At 53.9% G+C, this 15,552-nt stretch overlaps 5 protein-coding genes across 5 annotated transcripts; 2 read left to right on the top strand and 3 right to left on the bottom strand.

Moving 5' to 3' along the window:
* Positions 1-3,904: 3,904 nt before the first annotated feature.
* On the bottom strand, positions 3,905-6,510 carry BDZ83DRAFT_578848 (DIL domain-containing protein; the record flags this gene model as incomplete). Its single annotated transcript, XM_060505171.1, has 4 exons — positions 3,905-5,401; positions 5,452-5,850; positions 5,903-6,279; positions 6,369-6,510. The coding sequence occupies 4 exons, from the start codon at positions 6,508-6,510 to the stop codon at positions 3,905-3,907; spliced, it is 2,415 nt and encodes an 804-aa protein (XP_060364398.1).
* Positions 6,511-7,497: 987 nt separating this feature from the next.
* Positions 7,498-9,301, bottom strand: BDZ83DRAFT_623355 (allantoicase). The gene is made up of 2 exons (XM_060508377.1): positions 8,749-9,301; positions 7,498-8,655 (listed from the first exon to the last, which is right to left on the bottom strand). Exons 1-2 carry the CDS (start codon positions 8,840-8,842, stop codon positions 7,685-7,687), a joined length of 1,065 nt encoding a protein of 354 aa, XP_060364397.1. The 5' UTR covers positions 8,843-9,301; the 3' UTR covers positions 7,498-7,684.
* A 382-nt stretch (positions 9,302-9,683) lies between these two features.
* On the top strand, positions 9,684-10,092 carry BDZ83DRAFT_623353 (uncharacterized protein). The gene has a single exon (XM_060508376.1). It carries the CDS (start codon positions 9,723-9,725, stop codon positions 9,966-9,968), a length of 246 nt encoding a protein of 81 aa, XP_060364396.1. The 5' UTR covers positions 9,684-9,722; the 3' UTR covers positions 9,969-10,092.
* A 1,055-nt stretch (positions 10,093-11,147) lies between these two features.
* On the top strand, positions 11,148-11,976 carry BDZ83DRAFT_578852 (cytochrome b561; the record flags this gene model as incomplete). Its single annotated transcript, XM_060505173.1, has 2 exons — positions 11,148-11,280; positions 11,372-11,976. The coding sequence occupies 2 exons, from the start codon at positions 11,148-11,150 to the stop codon at positions 11,974-11,976; spliced, it is 738 nt and encodes a 245-aa protein (XP_060364395.1).
* A 1,032-nt stretch (positions 11,977-13,008) lies between these two features.
* BDZ83DRAFT_356199 (chitin synthase export chaperone) lies at positions 13,009-14,735 on the bottom strand. Its single transcript, XM_060502552.1, has 5 exons — positions 14,567-14,735; positions 14,476-14,511; positions 14,204-14,385; positions 14,050-14,143; positions 13,009-13,989 (listed from the first exon to the last, which is right to left on the bottom strand). The coding sequence occupies exons 1-5, from the start codon at positions 14,594-14,596 to the stop codon at positions 13,444-13,446; spliced, it is 888 nt and encodes a 295-aa protein (XP_060364394.1). The 5' UTR covers positions 14,597-14,735; the 3' UTR covers positions 13,009-13,443.
* Between the last annotated feature and the right edge of the window lie 817 nt (positions 14,736-15,552).

Below are 15,552 nucleotides of genomic sequence, written 5' to 3'. Positions count from 1 at the left end.
AAGCTGGGAAACAGAGAGAGAGGGCATCCTTTCTTTTCTCTTCTTTCTCCAATAATTACTTCCCCCCATGCCGGCGTGCCCCCTCTGTTTCCTACACACCCAGCCGTCCTTGCCGCATTCGTCAGATCCGTCAGATTGAACAGAAATCGGCATGAGTGACAGGCTCACGACCATCGTTTCTCCAGCCCAGCAGGGTCGGGTTGCAAATGCAGGAAGCGGTGGCAGCGGCGGTGGCAGCAATACATCGCGGTAGTGGCCCGGCACCAGGACCACCTTGGAACCTGTTCAAGTCCACAACACGTTGGAGGCGGTCGGGGGTGGGGAATGCGCTCCTAGCGAGACCAGGGCTGCTCTATCTTGGATACGTACTCCCAACTACATTCCTGGAATCGGAATGGTTGGCAACTTGGCAAGTACCTTATCCACTGGACCTTCATATGCTGGCAGCTTTTCGTCCCGGAAGGGTTATAGACCCACCATAATACAATGTCTCATTGGACATACACAAGCCCTGGGCTCGCCAGCCCGAGTGGATCCCCCTGCTTCAACCTTTGGCAAGTGGGTGTTGTCGTCTGAACTTGTGAGGAAGGGCCGTCCGTCCTTGAACCTCAAGGCACAAGTTGTTTGCCAGTCGTAACGATGGCCTGGGGACGGAATCGACAGTATAGTGCAATGTGGCCAGGTACAGAACTCATTTCATGTGGATGCGCGCATAAGGAAAACACGATACTCGCACAAAAGAATAACGAAGACGACGGGGGATGAAACTGTACAAAAACCAAGAAAGGAAAAAAAAAACGTTGTCAATCAGTCAACCACATCGCCAACAACCCATGTCGCCTTGTACAGCAAACGAGTCTTGATCGGGTCGTTGGCCCCAGTTCCCGCCATCTGTCCATGCGTCCCTACCCAAAGGAAGGGAGAAAAAAGACGGGCCGTACGGATACTTCACAAGTTCACCCTCGTCGCCGGGCCATTGCCAATGAGTCGGTGAAGCGCTCTACTTTTCTCTTCTTCATCTCTGCAATAGAGACCGCTACTTGGAGTCAGTCAGTCAGTCAATCATGGACCCACGTTGCTGCATGACGAGCTCCGTCCGCATGGCTGGTTTCTTCATGACCGCCAAATCTCAAATCTCAACGCGACCACAGCCACGGCAACCGACGATGGTGCAACATGGGTCATTGGGTGGTTGGCCCGTTTGATCTCCTGTCTGCCTGAGAGAGGTACACAATCACACGCCCTCTGCATTGGCGACACAAAAAACGGCCGGCGGAGGCAGTGGTAAATTGCGGTCACACTTGTTCGAGGTGAAGAGGAAGCACGAGACTCCCGTCTTTCGAGATCTCCAACATCCGGCCTGGCGGATCATGGCGAAGAGAAAAGCATCTCCGGACGTCCCCCATCTCGGCTCCTTCGTCGCTGGTGGGAGTCAGTCGTCACTAATTGCCCGGTCGTCGAAGAAGTCTCGATCGATCCACTGGTTCCATGGACCATCGGAAACATGTCTCTCTTGTGCTGCCAATCTACGAGAAGGAAAAGAAGAGAAGAAGAAATGAGAAGAAACGGGATCGAGGCCTTCCGACGACCAACATCCAATGCAAACAAACGCGCCTCTGCACTTGACCCCGGATTCCCTCCGTTTGCAACCAGGTCTCTTTATCAGCCTTTGCAGCCTCCCGCAGCGCCAATTCCAGCAATCTACGACATGGCGATAGCTACTGAAGTACTGCCCGTCTGGCGACCAATCCGAGTCGTCCCTATCCCATGAACGGGCTTTCCATCTTCCTTGCTCCTGGGCTCGAGGTAGCCTTCATCTGAAGCCTGAAGCCGTGCCGCATACCATCGCAAGTAAACACACGATGCGGCTAGCTCAGCTCAAAGTCCTCCCTTGATCGACAGGCACTCTGTTGTGACTTGCGGCTCGTCTGGATCAACACCAAATGCCCTGTGTCTCAGCCTTCCATGTCCTCCAGAAGTTCAGAGACACCGCTAGAGGTCTAACTAGGACGAGCAGGGAAACCTTGGCGTCTGTTTACCATGAAAGGTACGTACATGAGCCGGAAAGCTGGTAGCATTCATGGTTGGCCCAAGCGACGTTATTGACTTATTGACTTCCAGCTGCCCTACATACATACCCATGTATGACGACTTATAAGAAAGTCCAGGTTGCTCTCCCTTTTCACGTTGAGCTGAAATCGCGGACGAACACGGATTGGGGCAAAGCCTCTGGCGTCACCCATGTGCAAATCAAACCGAGGGATTTGAAATGAGAAGAGACCTTCCGAGCATCTCGACTCTTGTCTTTCCCGGGCTCGCCCAGGCACCATACTGTATTGGGAGGCGCAAAGCAAATCGATTCCCAAGAATGCGCAATATTGCTCGGGCTGAGCTTCAAGACTTTTCCCCTTTCCTCTTCGATCCCCGAACACATGACTGCAAAATGCGACGGAATTAAGACATGTCACGCCTTCGTGACCCGTGCACCAATAAACAACAAATCCACACCCTTCAGAAGCAAACGGAAACTTCCCGACCGGCTCTATGAATGCGGTTCCCCGGTTCGTCTCACGAAGCACATCTCGACCAGCTGGCAAATCACATAGAGCCAGGCGCCCAACAGCGTTTGCGTTCCATGACAATTTTGCAAACTTTTTGGGGAGCCCGTCCGCCCGCCCGCCCGCCCGCTTCCCTCGAGAGGGATAGGTGCAGGTCCAGTGAACGGATACTCTGCTCGCCAGGTCCAGCACGGCGCCAGGAACAAAGATCTGACGTGGCACATCCTAGTCTGCGAGTGACACTTTCCACGACCAGGCCCTGCCAATAGTTGATGGATTCCTATACCTACTTCACTGATAGGTTCTCCGTACGAATGCTACCGAGGTACGGTTCTAGTCGGAGGGACCCGAGACATTTGCTACGGGCAGACAGCACCTCCGAACAACATGGTAACATCTCAATATCCCGCATTGGGTTCGACTTCACCAGCTTCCCCTCCTCCCCCTCGCCCCTCTGCAATTCACTTCAGGGTCCTCCGCAGCCCTTCCTTCCCTACCCTAGGCGCTTCCCCCCCTTTCCGTGTCACTGGGTCGTCCCACACAGGGCCAACACAGGACGTTCGTTCCACGGTCCACAGAAATCATCTAGTGTATTCGTACAGCAGCCTCGAAGTTCTGCCCTGAATAATCTGTAAGCGCCGCGTTCCCCATACCACGTCAAGTAACGAAATGAAGTTGAACGCCGGCTCTCCAACGTGGATCTCAAATTCATCTTGTGACTCTTCTTGTGCTCCGTCGACGTGGCTCAAGTCAGACTCGGACAGATTGTTCGCAGCGCACAATCCGCGTGCCTGCATTTCTCCCCTCTTCACTGAGGACCCCTTCTCCATGCTCCCCGCTTTGCCCACGAACAGTGAAGGGTCGAGCGGGGGCCACCTTCTCCAAAGCCATGGGAGGAGCCAGCGCAATCCAGTATGAGTCAACGAGGGCAGGAGAAGAGCATAAGGATCAATTGTCTTGGGAATAGACACTGGATATTTTTTCTAACCCCATCGCTGAGCTCTTCTGCCTACAGACAGCACAGCGCGAGCTGTTACTCCGTACCATGACCACCGTCGTATTGAATCCCCTGAGGGACTATCACAATATCGCAGTGGACCCTATTCGCTTCCCCCTTGCATCTTCCGTCTGTCCCGTCGAATCAATCAAACGCTATGCTTATCGGGATCTTTCTGCCCTACTTGCTGTCATGCTCTGGAAAGGCTCGAAACTCGTCTCTTCGCCAATGCCCCTAATGCTGTGTGTTGTTCTACGCGCGTGGCGCTTGATGGGGCAAACTCGTTGAACATCGAATGCCGAATTCCCATTCCTCATATACTTTATTCCTTAGCAAATTTGTCTTTGCCTCAGACCTCCTCATTCTCCCAATCCTTCTCACTAAACATCGGGCCCTTCCGCGCGCCGCTAGCTTCGAGCTTCGACAGGAACTCCGGTGGTACCGTGGGGATATATTTGCGTGCCCTCTCCTTGTTGACGCCGCCGAAGCCAGCACCGTAGGAGACTAGCATATCCGTAACTGATGGCAGAATGAAGGGCAGCATCATGGCCGGGTCCATCAGAAGGTTCTCTGGCGCGTCGTCCTCTTCTTCGTCACTCTCGTCAGCTCCTGGCGTCTTTGCCGCCGTCTGGCTCCCAGGCGTTCCCCCTATGCCGCCATTTGCAGGCTTCGTCTTGACCGGTGTTGACGGTGCGCTGCTCTTGCGATCTTCCTTCCTCCGCACATGCTCTGCCTGGATTGCGTTGAGATACTTGAGTGCGCTCTTAGGCAATCCCTTTTCTCCAACCTCCGGCCTGTAATGGGAAGCCGCATGTATGAGCTGCTGCGGGCTCAATCTCTTCAATTGTTGCAGAGTGCCGACCAAGGCCTCGAGGTCGTCGGCGCCCAGTGACGAGAAGCACTGCAGCCACTGGAGCAGCTGGATGACAGGGGCCATGTGCCGCCTTGCAGCGTCTATGGTCGTCTCACCCGAGGACTTTGTCTCACCTCCTTCGTAGTGTTCTGGCTGGCGGTTATTGGTCCTAGCCCAGTCCTCCAGTGTCGACACGTTCATGCGGATTTGCATCGCCTTTGTCCGAGCCAAGTACTTTCGGTTGGACATGATGCGGTTGAACAGCTCAGCCCCCAGCCAGTAGAGAAGCTGAGAGATGATTTGCGCCGTAATAACTGAGTGGATATCATAAAGATCAAGAACAAACAAGGTGGATGAGAGTAATGAAGTGACGTTGCGCGGAGCAGGCTTCGCCCGTTGTTTTGGAGAGGGGGGTCGGAAGCGCTTCTCCATGGGCTCTTCCTTGACTTGTGCTTTTCGTTTGAAGATCCTCCACTCGTTCTGGAACGCAATGTCTTCGAAGCCTGGGATTGTTTCGTGGTCTAGCATCGCTGCGTCAAGCACCTTGTCTAAGCGCCTCTCGGCATCCCGCACAATGAGGATGAATATCTCGTTGATGAGCTCTGACAGCTGAGCCTGGAACTCGACCGTGGCCTCCACGAGCCCAGCGTCTTTTTTCAGGTAGTGAAGCAACAAAGTGGCATTTGATATCCAGAAGGCCAGTATCGTCATGTCCCACTGGTACTGTTCGACTACATCGTTGATCTTGTCCATGGCTGAAATCATGAGCTTCGCTAGGAGATCGGGGCTGGAGTGGTAATGTGCATATCGTGCGCTCAGGAAAATCATGTTCGCCGGTACAGGCTTTTGTGCCGGTGATCGCTGGGGCGTCATGTTTGTGATGATAATGTCGAGAATACGATCGAGCTCGTGTTCCTGGAAAACAAACATCTGGTCGTGAAGACAGCGGGACCACTCGAACTCTGGCTGTTCTTCCTCAAGCTCCTCGGAGTTCTGCGCACGTCAGCATTCAGTCCGTTGAGATGTGCCTGAGCAAAGCTTACCTCTGGCTGGTCATCCATGCCAACATTGCCCAAATCGACCTCAAGATCTCGGGCGCTGTCCATCATCATCCTTCTTCGTAGCTCGTTTTCGGCCATTTCTTCCTCGAACCGATCTTGTGAGAACCCAGGGTTGTAGAAGTCATCGGTACCGGCATTGCCAATATTGTAACCGCTATCGTGTAGGTAGAAGGACATGTCGCTGTCGGGAGGGACGAAGTCGAAGGCCGTCCTGCCAGACGACGTCTTTTGTTCGGCCGAAGCACCGTTATCGAGGAGAGTCTTGGCGATGCTCTTATGCCTATTCGTCATCGCCCACATAAGAGCGCTCCACTGATTCCGGTCTTGCTTGTCGACATCTGCGCCGGCGTCGATGAGCGCCTGCACGACGCCCTCGTGGCCCTGAATCCGAGTCAGCGATAGCACTTCCCTCTTCCGTCAAGCGTCGACTCACAAAACAGCTTGCATATATCAGTGGCGGGGTTCCGTCTTCGTCCGGCGCATTGATATCGACATAAGCCTTTGCCTTGCCGCCCACGATGCTGCTGACCCTCTCGACGTCGCCATTGCTGGCAGCCATGTTCAAAGCTCTCTGCAGCGAATCCTTCTTCTCATCCTCGGACAGCTTTTCGTTTGAAAGTATCGTTTCTTCGTCGTCGAAGCCGGGCCCAACCCGATGGGCGGCTTGTGCGGCAATCATCTCCATGAGGCGCGCGTCGCTGTTCTTGGGGCCTGATGTGATGTCCTCGTCATAGGTGCGATCGTCTAGGCTTAGGTCGCCAAAGTTGAGGGGCTTTGCAAGGACAGGCGTTGTCAGGAATTGTGATTGTCCTGTGCGATGTGTCGAGCGGCGTCAGTATGCGATGCTTTCCCCTGGTGCTCGCGGGCAGTGGGCGGATAACGTGGGAACCTCAACTTACCTTGCCAACCATCATACATCTCCGTCTCTGGAACCAACTCGACGGGACGGCGACTGCGGTCGTTGAGAGACTTGGGCAGGTCGTCTGGCAGTGGGCGTGGCTTCTTGTCGCCGAAACCACCACTAGCGTCCTCGAAGTCCATGGTGGGAGGAGGGGCAACCAGGAGGCCCGGTAGGCATTAATGAGTCGGCCGAGGGTATTGTTTAATGCGGCGCGAGTTTCGAGGTAAGATGCGGGCCGGGTGTTTGTGGGAAACGGCGCACGGAAAGTTTCGTAGCTCCCAAAGATGTGATGTCGGGCGAGGTCTGTCTCTCAGCACTGGATAAGTAGTTGAAGTAAGGTAGTTGAACAGGAACGAAATAGCGCTCGGCGCCGCTACTGTCGTGTGATGTCGAAGTGTTGTTCCGTGTCCAATCCACTTGGTCCAGTTGTGTGTGCTGTGTGCTGTGTGCCCAGTCCCGGACCCAGTCCTGTCCCATGGAAAGGACTCTCGGTACCCGAGTCCCGCAACGGTCCACGCCAATGGGGCCAAGTTCAGGTAGATGAACGACGGGCGATCGGGCTGTTGATGTCACTATTGGCTTACGGCGGGCACGAATCCGTGCCTACTGTGCCACCTTACCTTTCACCCACTGCCTGAACAGCAACGCTGAGGGAAGCTCCCCCCCGCCTGGCTCCAACCAGTGCCAAAGTAAGGCCAAAGTAAGGTACCTACCTACCTTACTGCAGAAGAGTAGGTGCCTTCCATTACGTATGGACCGTGCATGCCCTGGCTGTGCAGTGTCCCACCAAGCTTCCCCTGACGGAACTCTACCAACTGAAGATCGCTCTCTCCTGTCAAGTTGAGAACCCCTCCTCGGCACCATTATGTGAGGTGTTATGTGAGGTGTATAATAGGCCTGCCGCTGGTCTTCTATATAATGTACTCATATTCAAGCCTCCGTTGCGCTATACATACCCAAGAATAGCAGAACTGCGGTTAGGCTTACCCCTTCATCTCTCTTCTGGCCAATGCCCCTCATGATCAGCCAGCACGGCCAAACCACTCAAAGACCGGTTGCATGCACACTCACACAGACACAAGGGAGCGAGGTAGGTCCTGGCATGAAGTTTACCCCTTATTCGCTTATTTCTTTTTTTTTTTTTTTTGTTTTTTTTTTGGAGATTTGTTTCTCTATCCTCGTCTTGGTTATTCTTTTAATATATATTTTTTGACCTTTTACTCCTTCGCGGCCTATGCTTCTATGCTTGCAAAACCTGTTCATAGGACTCAAACACAGAATACATAGCTAGCTCCTGTCCTCACAACGCAATGCCTATGCTCTCTTGCCAAAGACGCGCAGTCTCTTCACTCCGCCGTCCGGAATAATGGTGATCTTGACGTGTGTGAATGCCTTGTCCTTGACGGCGCTGGGGAAGTCGTGCTCCGCATCCGGTCCGCACTTGCTAGGCGCCACAATCTCCGTCCAGCCGGCGGCGTCCGCGCCTGGCTCGCCACTCTCGGTCCACGAGATGGCATCAATCTTTGACTTTTGCGGGAAGTTGCCGCGGAAGTGCGCCGTGTCAACAACGACGTTCTGCACGTAACCGGGAGCGCCGAGACGGATGATGGTCCAGTCGACGTGGCCCTTGCTACGCGATCGGGCCGTCTCCCATCCATCTCCCATGTCCTTGCCGCGGCCAGGCAGCAGGAGGTTGTCCTTGGTGCCAAAGTGCTGGTCGCTGCAGGAGATGGCGACGCCGCCGTTCTGGGCGGCAGCCAGGTCGAAGATGGCCTCCTTGTCGTCGGGGAAGACGGGCACAGCGTGGCCAAAGAGACGGAATCTGGCAATACCACCGTCTGGGTACATGTTCAGACGCACGTGAGTGTACTGCTTCTGCTTGGGTTCGGCCAGCTTCCATCCGAAGCGCTGCGACGGGCCGCATTCCTCGTTGCCGAGGATCGTCTCCCACTGGCCCCTACCGCCCTTCCATGAGACGACCTCGTCGTCGTTGAGGTTGAAGCAGCCCTCGACCGAGATTGAGGGGGCGTGATTGCCAGAGAAGAAGGCGGTGTCGACCTCGACACCCTCGACAGTGCCGGACGCAACACCAAGACGGACAATGACCCAGTCAAAGGGCTCCGTGTTGTGACGCCTGGTCTCCCAGCCGTCGTACCAGGCGCCGGTGTAGACCATCTTTCCCGGTTGCCTGATGGGCGCGGTTGGCGTCAACAAGTTGGTGGCCTCGGCGAACCATTCATCTGAGAAAGCGAGGATCTTTCCACCCAGAGCAGCAGAGATCAAGTCTGTTAGGGAGGATCAGTGTTTGTTTTTTTGTCATGACATGGTTGTTGTGTACGTGGTGGGGTTGGCGATGAGGCGTTTCACTCATTACTTACCAATGCTGCTTGAGCGAAATGTTGTGTCAATGTCATCTGAGGCGACCCTGGAAGCCTTGACCTGCTCGAGGGTGTATTCTTGTTCGCTGGCCATGATGAAGGTCGAAATGTGTGGTATCGAGAGAATTGAAGAGGGGCAGACAGGTACGTTGGGCGCGGGGTTCGGGTTTCACCAAGACGTGAGGCTTGTAAGGATATCTAGATGGATGGTATCCCGACTTGTAGTTTGTGATGTGTAGACTGAGGGAGTCGAAGAGGATGAGAGATGGAAGTGAAAGTGAAAAGTGAATATTTGTCGGATGAGGAGAAGTAAAAGCCTCGCGCAAGAGTCATGGGCTTTGGCCGTTCGGCGCCTCGCCCGCCCCCTTCTCCCATTGTTCTTCAAGCACCCGACTGGACGTGGAATCTACGCCGAGCGGCCAGTTCCGAGGTCGGGCGGCCACAGCTGACGGCGGCATTGGAGGGGTTTGGAGGGGTTGATGGCGGCCGGCGGCCAGCGGGCAGTCACGGCGCGGGGCGCGATAAGCAAAAAAAAAGGCGTAATGATTCGATTGAATCAGGTAATTAACGTGCCTTGGGCTAACAGCTAGACGGCGGACCAATCTGCGACTTTTCCCGTTCACAGTGACAAAGTGACACAGGTTTGCTGCGTTTTTCCCCGCAATCCCATCGGCCCAGTTGGGGTGGCACTGAGCCCCCGTGAGTCCAGTGTGACGGTGCGAACCCCGCTATTCGGTCGGCGGGGCGGGACGGGAGGCTCCTGGTAGAACTGGTGCCGAGAAATTGGGGACGATGAGGTACGCGGTGGAAGCCGATACGCAAGCCAAGGCCGGACGGGAGGCTCAGAGATGATGCCATCCGGAAGACTCTCCGATGTTTATTTCCGTAGGTAAGTATATACTCTACCACTGACAGTCTGTATGTTGAACCATATGCACGTGAGATCATGTCTCCCTTCCTCTTCTTATGTCTTCATGACTTTCTCTCTGCTTCCTTCTTTACTTTATACTGGTGTGTATACGTACATGTATATGTACATCAGTGGCAGCCTGCAACGTGAAGGCCTACAGCACTTCAAACATCGATCACCCCATCACTCTAACGATCTGATAAGATATGGCATTGAACTCTCCGACAATCATCATCACGGTCGGCAGGGTCATCCATCATGGGAAGATGCTGTTGCTCGAAGGGAAAGGTGTGTCGCATACTGCGGCTAGGAACAATCGAGAAAGAGAAGCGACGGAGAGTAAAAGCACCCCTCGGTCCATCACGTGGGAAGCAACGAGCCTTAGACTCCCAAGTAAGGGCAACTGCTGTCGTGAATATGTAGCTGGTAAAAGAGGTCGCTTGAGGGGTCATCACTGACACCAACACTGCCTTCCACACCTTTCGTGGGATAGATGACACGCACACTACCTGCGGTTCCAGGTTGCCTACCGTAATGGGGCCTAGACAAAGCAGCGATTTTCGGCGCGAGCTCCAATTTCCGAGCACACCTCGCATCCATATCATCCTCATCACTCTCGTCATTGGCAGATGGGAGACCGTTCAACCTACCTGACCCGGGGAGAGTGGGTTTGACCCTTTCTTCCTCGTCTTCGCCTCGAGATCGCTGAAACGGCGTTGTGGTCTTCTATGTGTCCACGGGGGCAACAGTCATCACCCAGACAGAAGCCGAACCTCCACACATGCAGACGAATGCATAGACGACTAAATAGCAACAACAATGCGAGCCGGTCCATGCTGGGGGAAAGCTTGAGAGCAACCGTCCTTAGCGTCTGGCGCGCGGAATGAGGTGGCCATCTCCGTGCGGGATGGTGGGTGAGATCGATGGTAGCGGTTGCCTGGTTTAGGTGTGCTTCTGGTGCTTGTACCAGCACGGGACGTATCCTAACGCCAAATTCTACAGCAACGGACCGGTAGCGGCAGGTTACCGACCTTACCCCACCTGCAACGTTTAGCGCACCGTTCCCTGCAATCACCCCCTGCAACCACTGCTCAATCCGAAATACACGGCCTCCGATAGGTCGCAGCTCGAGACAACCTCGCCGTCATCGATGCCGCCATCGACGACTTCTCTGTACCTTCTCCGACCGCCAAAATGCCGTTCCTTCCCTCATCTTCCTCTTCCTCCTTCCAAGCCCGGCCCTCAGTCTCCACGGTGTTGAGAACATACTTCAACACCGCCCTGTGTGCATGTCCCAACTTGATCGCTTCATCCTGACTGACTCCGAGTACTTGCAACAATTGCTGTTCCTGTCGCAAGGATCGAGAGTAGATCTGTCGTAACTTTGCGCCCTCGTTCCTAGAGATACAACGCATTCCCCGAGACCCGTTTCCCGAGGCCCTTTTTTCAATTCTCAACGACAACGACAACGACAACCACACCAACAACCATGTCTTCCGCCACAGGGCTTCCAGAATCACCCCCACGGGGCGATGGCGATAACGAGTTCGAGCCTCTCCTCGGTCGACCCGGCGACGCCCAGCAAGAACCAGACGAATTCATCGCCAGGAACCTCATTATCGGTATGATGCTCTCTCTCTCCCCTCACCCCTCAGCCACACTCCGTCTCCCTTTGCGTCCTTGGGCGGGTCGCTGATTTGTAAACCCTCACAGGTACCGGCATCATCGCCCAATTTGGCGCCGTCATCTTCGTTGCCATGATCTGGGCCGCTGTGCTGACCAAGGACGTAATCCTCTTTTCCGGCCACCCGCTCGCGCAGAGCCTCGCCATCTTCACCCTCACCCAGTCGATCCTCTCGCTGCAGCCGACGCACACTCCCGAGCAGAAGCGCGTCGGCCAACGCGTCCACGCCGGCCTCAACCTGCTCGCTTTCCTCTTCCTCGTCGCCGGCGTCGGTATCATCGAGTACAACAAGTATCTGCAGGGCCCAGACTCCCACTTCCACTCCGTCCACGGCTACCTCGGTGTCACCGTCTCCATCATCCTCTTGCTGCAGTACATCGTCGGCTTCACAATGTGGGCTACCCCGAAATTGTACGGAGGCGAGGATACCGCCAAGTCCATCTGGAAGTACCACCGCTGGAGCGGCTACGTCGTTCTTGTGCTTCTGCTCGTGACGGCTGCGACAGCCATTGACACCGGTTTCAACTATAATGTATTGAAACTGAAGCTCTGGGCTGTTGTCGTCACGTCTCTCTTGATTCTCGTGGGTATCATCCCGCGCGTGCAAAAGCAGAAGCTTGGCTTTTCGTCCTAGATCTGGCGGGAAATAGCTTCATTGGTACCAGCTCAATATGAATGCCGGTCTTCGCAAGTCACTTCGACCTAGATCCATATATCTTGACCGACGACTGAAGAGGGAAGAAAAGGGATACTGAAACGGCCAAACAGAAGGGAAAGGAAGGGTTTGCAATTTAGTTCAAGTCAAGGTCGCATAAGCGTTTGTCTCGTGGGTGCGGTTTCTTGAGAATTCACATGATGGGATCAGGCCGCATGGGGCTGTCGCTGTCAGGCGTCGTTACCAATTTGTGGGACTATCTCGTAGCGTTTGTAAGTTGCGTAGTGATTATTTGATTCTTTACATAACCTTCGTCTATTCGACGTTGCACGTCTAGACGCCATGTGAGAGTATCCCTTACCTGTCGAGGTCGTGTTTGTCTGCTTGATCAGAAAGCCAAGTTGGCCACCTGCATTACGGAAGGACCTGAGAGGCTTTACATTTATTTGGCCCGTTGAGGAGCAAGGAGCTGAAGGTTGGTTGACGCATGCCCAACTGAATGATCGACTTGCGGGACCGACTGGCTATGCAGACATCATAGTGGTTTTGAACATTGAGGATGGTTGTTACTGACATTAGGTTTACGTCGTAGGCATGCGGCACGCTTAGCAATTATACAATATATACGATCGTTCAGACGAAAATGTTCAAGTAAACCATTCATCTGTCAATTCCATCATTCGACCTTCATATACATTAGTCGCTCCTCTGGGGTATACTGTCCGCCAATACGTAGAATATCAAAATCAGCACGCTGTACAAACAAGACGAGACGTCTCGCGCGTCCATTCATCGTCTCATGCATCTGCGCTTTTCAAACATAAAATCCTCTTCCAAATGTCATAAACATGCCCTAAAGACACCTCCCCTCTCCTTCTCGGCTGCTTCATACTGCTGACGCAGCATTTCGTCCCATTACCATTCCAAATCTTTCGGGATCTGGTGAGATTGAAATTATGAAATGTTCAGCATGCGTGTCTTATCGCATGCCCTCGGTATTCAAGATTCGTGCACGTCGTTCGACCATTAGGGTCGGCCGGTGCTAAAGAGTGTAAAGAAAATATCCAGAGCAGACATGGTTGTCTCCGGATCCAATTACGGGCGCGGCCATATTGTGCGTCTTCGTGGGCTCCATGCCACTTAGCTCAACTTCTCGAATCGTCATCGGTTCGTCGCCGTATGGCCTAGTGAGAGGCGGCTGGCGACCGTATCATCACAACGGAAAGACACAGCCAAGTATGCCCCTTGGTACGGTGCGCCGTCGAGATTAAGCGGACTCGTTGCCACGGCATGACTGATGACCCCAGACATGCTACCTGCCCATCACTGCCTCGTAAGTAAGCAGCAGCCACACTGCCGCGCAGACTTCGTTGTCCAAGTGCTCGACAAGTTGTTTGCGTACGGTCTCATCATATCGTTTTCCCCTTTGGCAGAGTGGCCTCTTTTCTAGGGGAAGGTGTTTCCAACAGGCATGGGCCAGTCATCCTCGGTGATGCTAGACCAGAACACCCAGACTGCCACGACAGCAAGCAGGGTGAACAAAGTCTCGAATAGCGCGCCGTCAATCGCGCCATTTGTGCCATTGCAGATGTGAGAGCTCACGACGTAGTTGAAGATCTGACCAATGGCAAAAAGTAGCAAGGCTGTCGTCAAGTAGATCATGGGCCGCATCTCGCCCAAAACCCGAACGACGAGGATAGCTTCGAGAACGAAAAATGCGACGAGGAAAATGAGCGGCGCAAGCTGGTACAAGACGTAGAGAGGAATGTGGCGGTTTGGCGCGTCGTACGAAGAGTTCCAGTAACCCGTCCACTTGAAGCCGGTGTCGAGCGTGATGTAGAGTGTACCGCCCAAGAGGATGGTGGCGGAGGCAATGATCAGTCCCATGGACATGGGCGTTCCATCGTCGACGATTTGATAGCCAACGACCGCATTAAGCATTAGGATCCAGGTAGATGCAATAATCATACCAAGATGGATTCCGGTGAAAGCCTATATGCCAGTCAGGATAATCGCACCCAAAAAGCTGTAGCATCAACTGGGGAAACTAACAATTCGAACGTTTTCCGCCAATGGAAAGTCTCCTACGGTAAAGATCTCGCATATTTCAATGATGATGAAGCTGATGAGGAACAGTTGCATTTCTCTGTGCGTCAAGGTTAGCTTGCTGGTCGAGCGTAATGCTTGAGCGATGTCACGGGCTTACCTCCGACCAACTGCAGCCTTCTTGCGCTCAGACCGCAGCAATAGAAAAAGTGTCACGACGATGGCAAGGGCGGCAATGAGAATTGAGCCGAGATTTCCCAACTTGCGGCCTCCGCTGAGGGAGATACCCTTTAACACGCATTGGTCCCATGGGCCGGATTGACTATGGCTGTCGGATAGCACCTGAGGAAGAACCGGTTAGTTTAGGTTACCGAAGCCCGCGAAAGCTCGCCAGATGCATATAGCGAGATGTCGATCAAGAATTCAACATACATTACAGATGGGTAGTGTTGAGTCTCGACAGAAGTTCTGTGGACATGGTTAGCATCACGCGGTATGCGTCAAAATGGTGGGCACAACTTACAAAAAAGTTGCCAAACTGTGTTGAACCCATTGTGGCTGACGTTTGCGGCGAGACTAACGGCTACGTGCCAATGGGTGGTCCCTTTCTTTGAACGTCAAGTGTTCCCAAACTCAAGTGCTTTTGCAGGCGGCAAGAACAAAGGCTTTGGTGTCTCGAGGACGAGTGGATTCGAACGGCGTAACTAGTATTAGAGTCGCGTTGTTGAGGTGTACATAGAACGGCGAGGCGGCAAAACGGTAACGGTTGGCAGGTAGCTACAAGTCCGATTTGCTCCTCTCGTTCTTAGAGTTGATTGAGGTTGATGGTTGTTCACAAAAGTTGGCGAGGATGAGGAATATGTTGTCGGGTGGCTGGTTGAGCAAGCGGGTCCTGTTTCGCAGCCTCGTATTGCGATCCTTCCCCGTCGACGCGATGCGACTTTCTTCTCGGCTGATTTCGAGGTAGCGGTTGGTCGTCTGTTTGACAGCTAGCTGTTTGTTCCCTCTCGATTTCTACTTTCGCCGCGGATTGTCGGTCCCTCAATACTGCCAGTCGACAAGAATACGCAGTGGTCGTTGGGTGATGCGATGAGGAAATTGAATTGGGATCGAAATTTCGGGCAAGCCTCAAGGTAAGGTAGGATGGCAGCGAGGAAGACGACGGGCAGCAGATGCAGGCAGGTTGCAGCTGGGGGTGCAGGTGGTTTCGCAGGCGCAAAGTGACGGGAAAGGCGTGAGGGATGTCGGGAGGCGGCGCGCAGAGGGCGGTGGGACAATATAAGCCAAGTGAGTAAGGAGTGGAGGCGTTTAGTCCTAGAGAGGTTTCGTGCGGTGCCCTTCGAGTAATAGCGCCGAAGGGTGATTGACGAGGGGGACTAGGGGAGAGGACTGACAACTGCTCGGGTACAAAAGTAGTGGAGGTGGTACCTTGGCAGGCTGGCAGGAAAGCAGGGAGGAGGGGTGCTAAGGCAGGAACAAGGTACAGGCCGGTACCTGGAGATTCATGCC

Source organism: Colletotrichum acutatum (assembly GCF_030867785.1).
Source record: "Colletotrichum acutatum strain CBS 112980 chromosome Unknown BDZ83scaffold_53, whole genome shotgun sequence".
NCBI lineage: Eukaryota > Fungi > Ascomycota > Sordariomycetes > Glomerellales > Glomerellaceae > Colletotrichum > Colletotrichum acutatum.
The sequence above is the reverse complement of the archived record's forward strand: the minus strand, read 5'-3'. Positions and strand labels throughout refer to the sequence as shown.

Coding starts and splice junctions, on each gene's coding strand:
- BDZ83DRAFT_623355 (XM_060508377.1), bottom strand. CDS start 8,842: ATGGCCAGCGAACAAGAATACACCCTCGAGCAGGTCAAGGCTTCCAGG. Junction 8,656..8,748: donor ATTTCGCTCAAGCAGCATTG/GTAAGTAATGAG, acceptor CCTCCCTAACAG/ACTTGATCTCTGCTGCTCTG.
- BDZ83DRAFT_623353 (XM_060508376.1), top strand. CDS start 9,723: ATGACTTTCTCTCTGCTTCCTTCTTTACTTTATACTGGTGTGTATACG.
- BDZ83DRAFT_356199 (XM_060502552.1), bottom strand. CDS start 14,596: ATGGGTTCAACACAGTTTGGCAACTTTTTT. Junction 14,144..14,203: donor AAGGCTGCAGTTGGTCGGAG/GTAAGCCCGTGA, acceptor CTTGACGCACAG/AGAAATGCAACTGTTCCTCA. Junction 13,990..14,049: donor TGGCGGAAAACGTTCGAATT/GTTAGTTTCCCC, acceptor ACTGGCATATAG/GCTTTCACCGGAATCCATCT.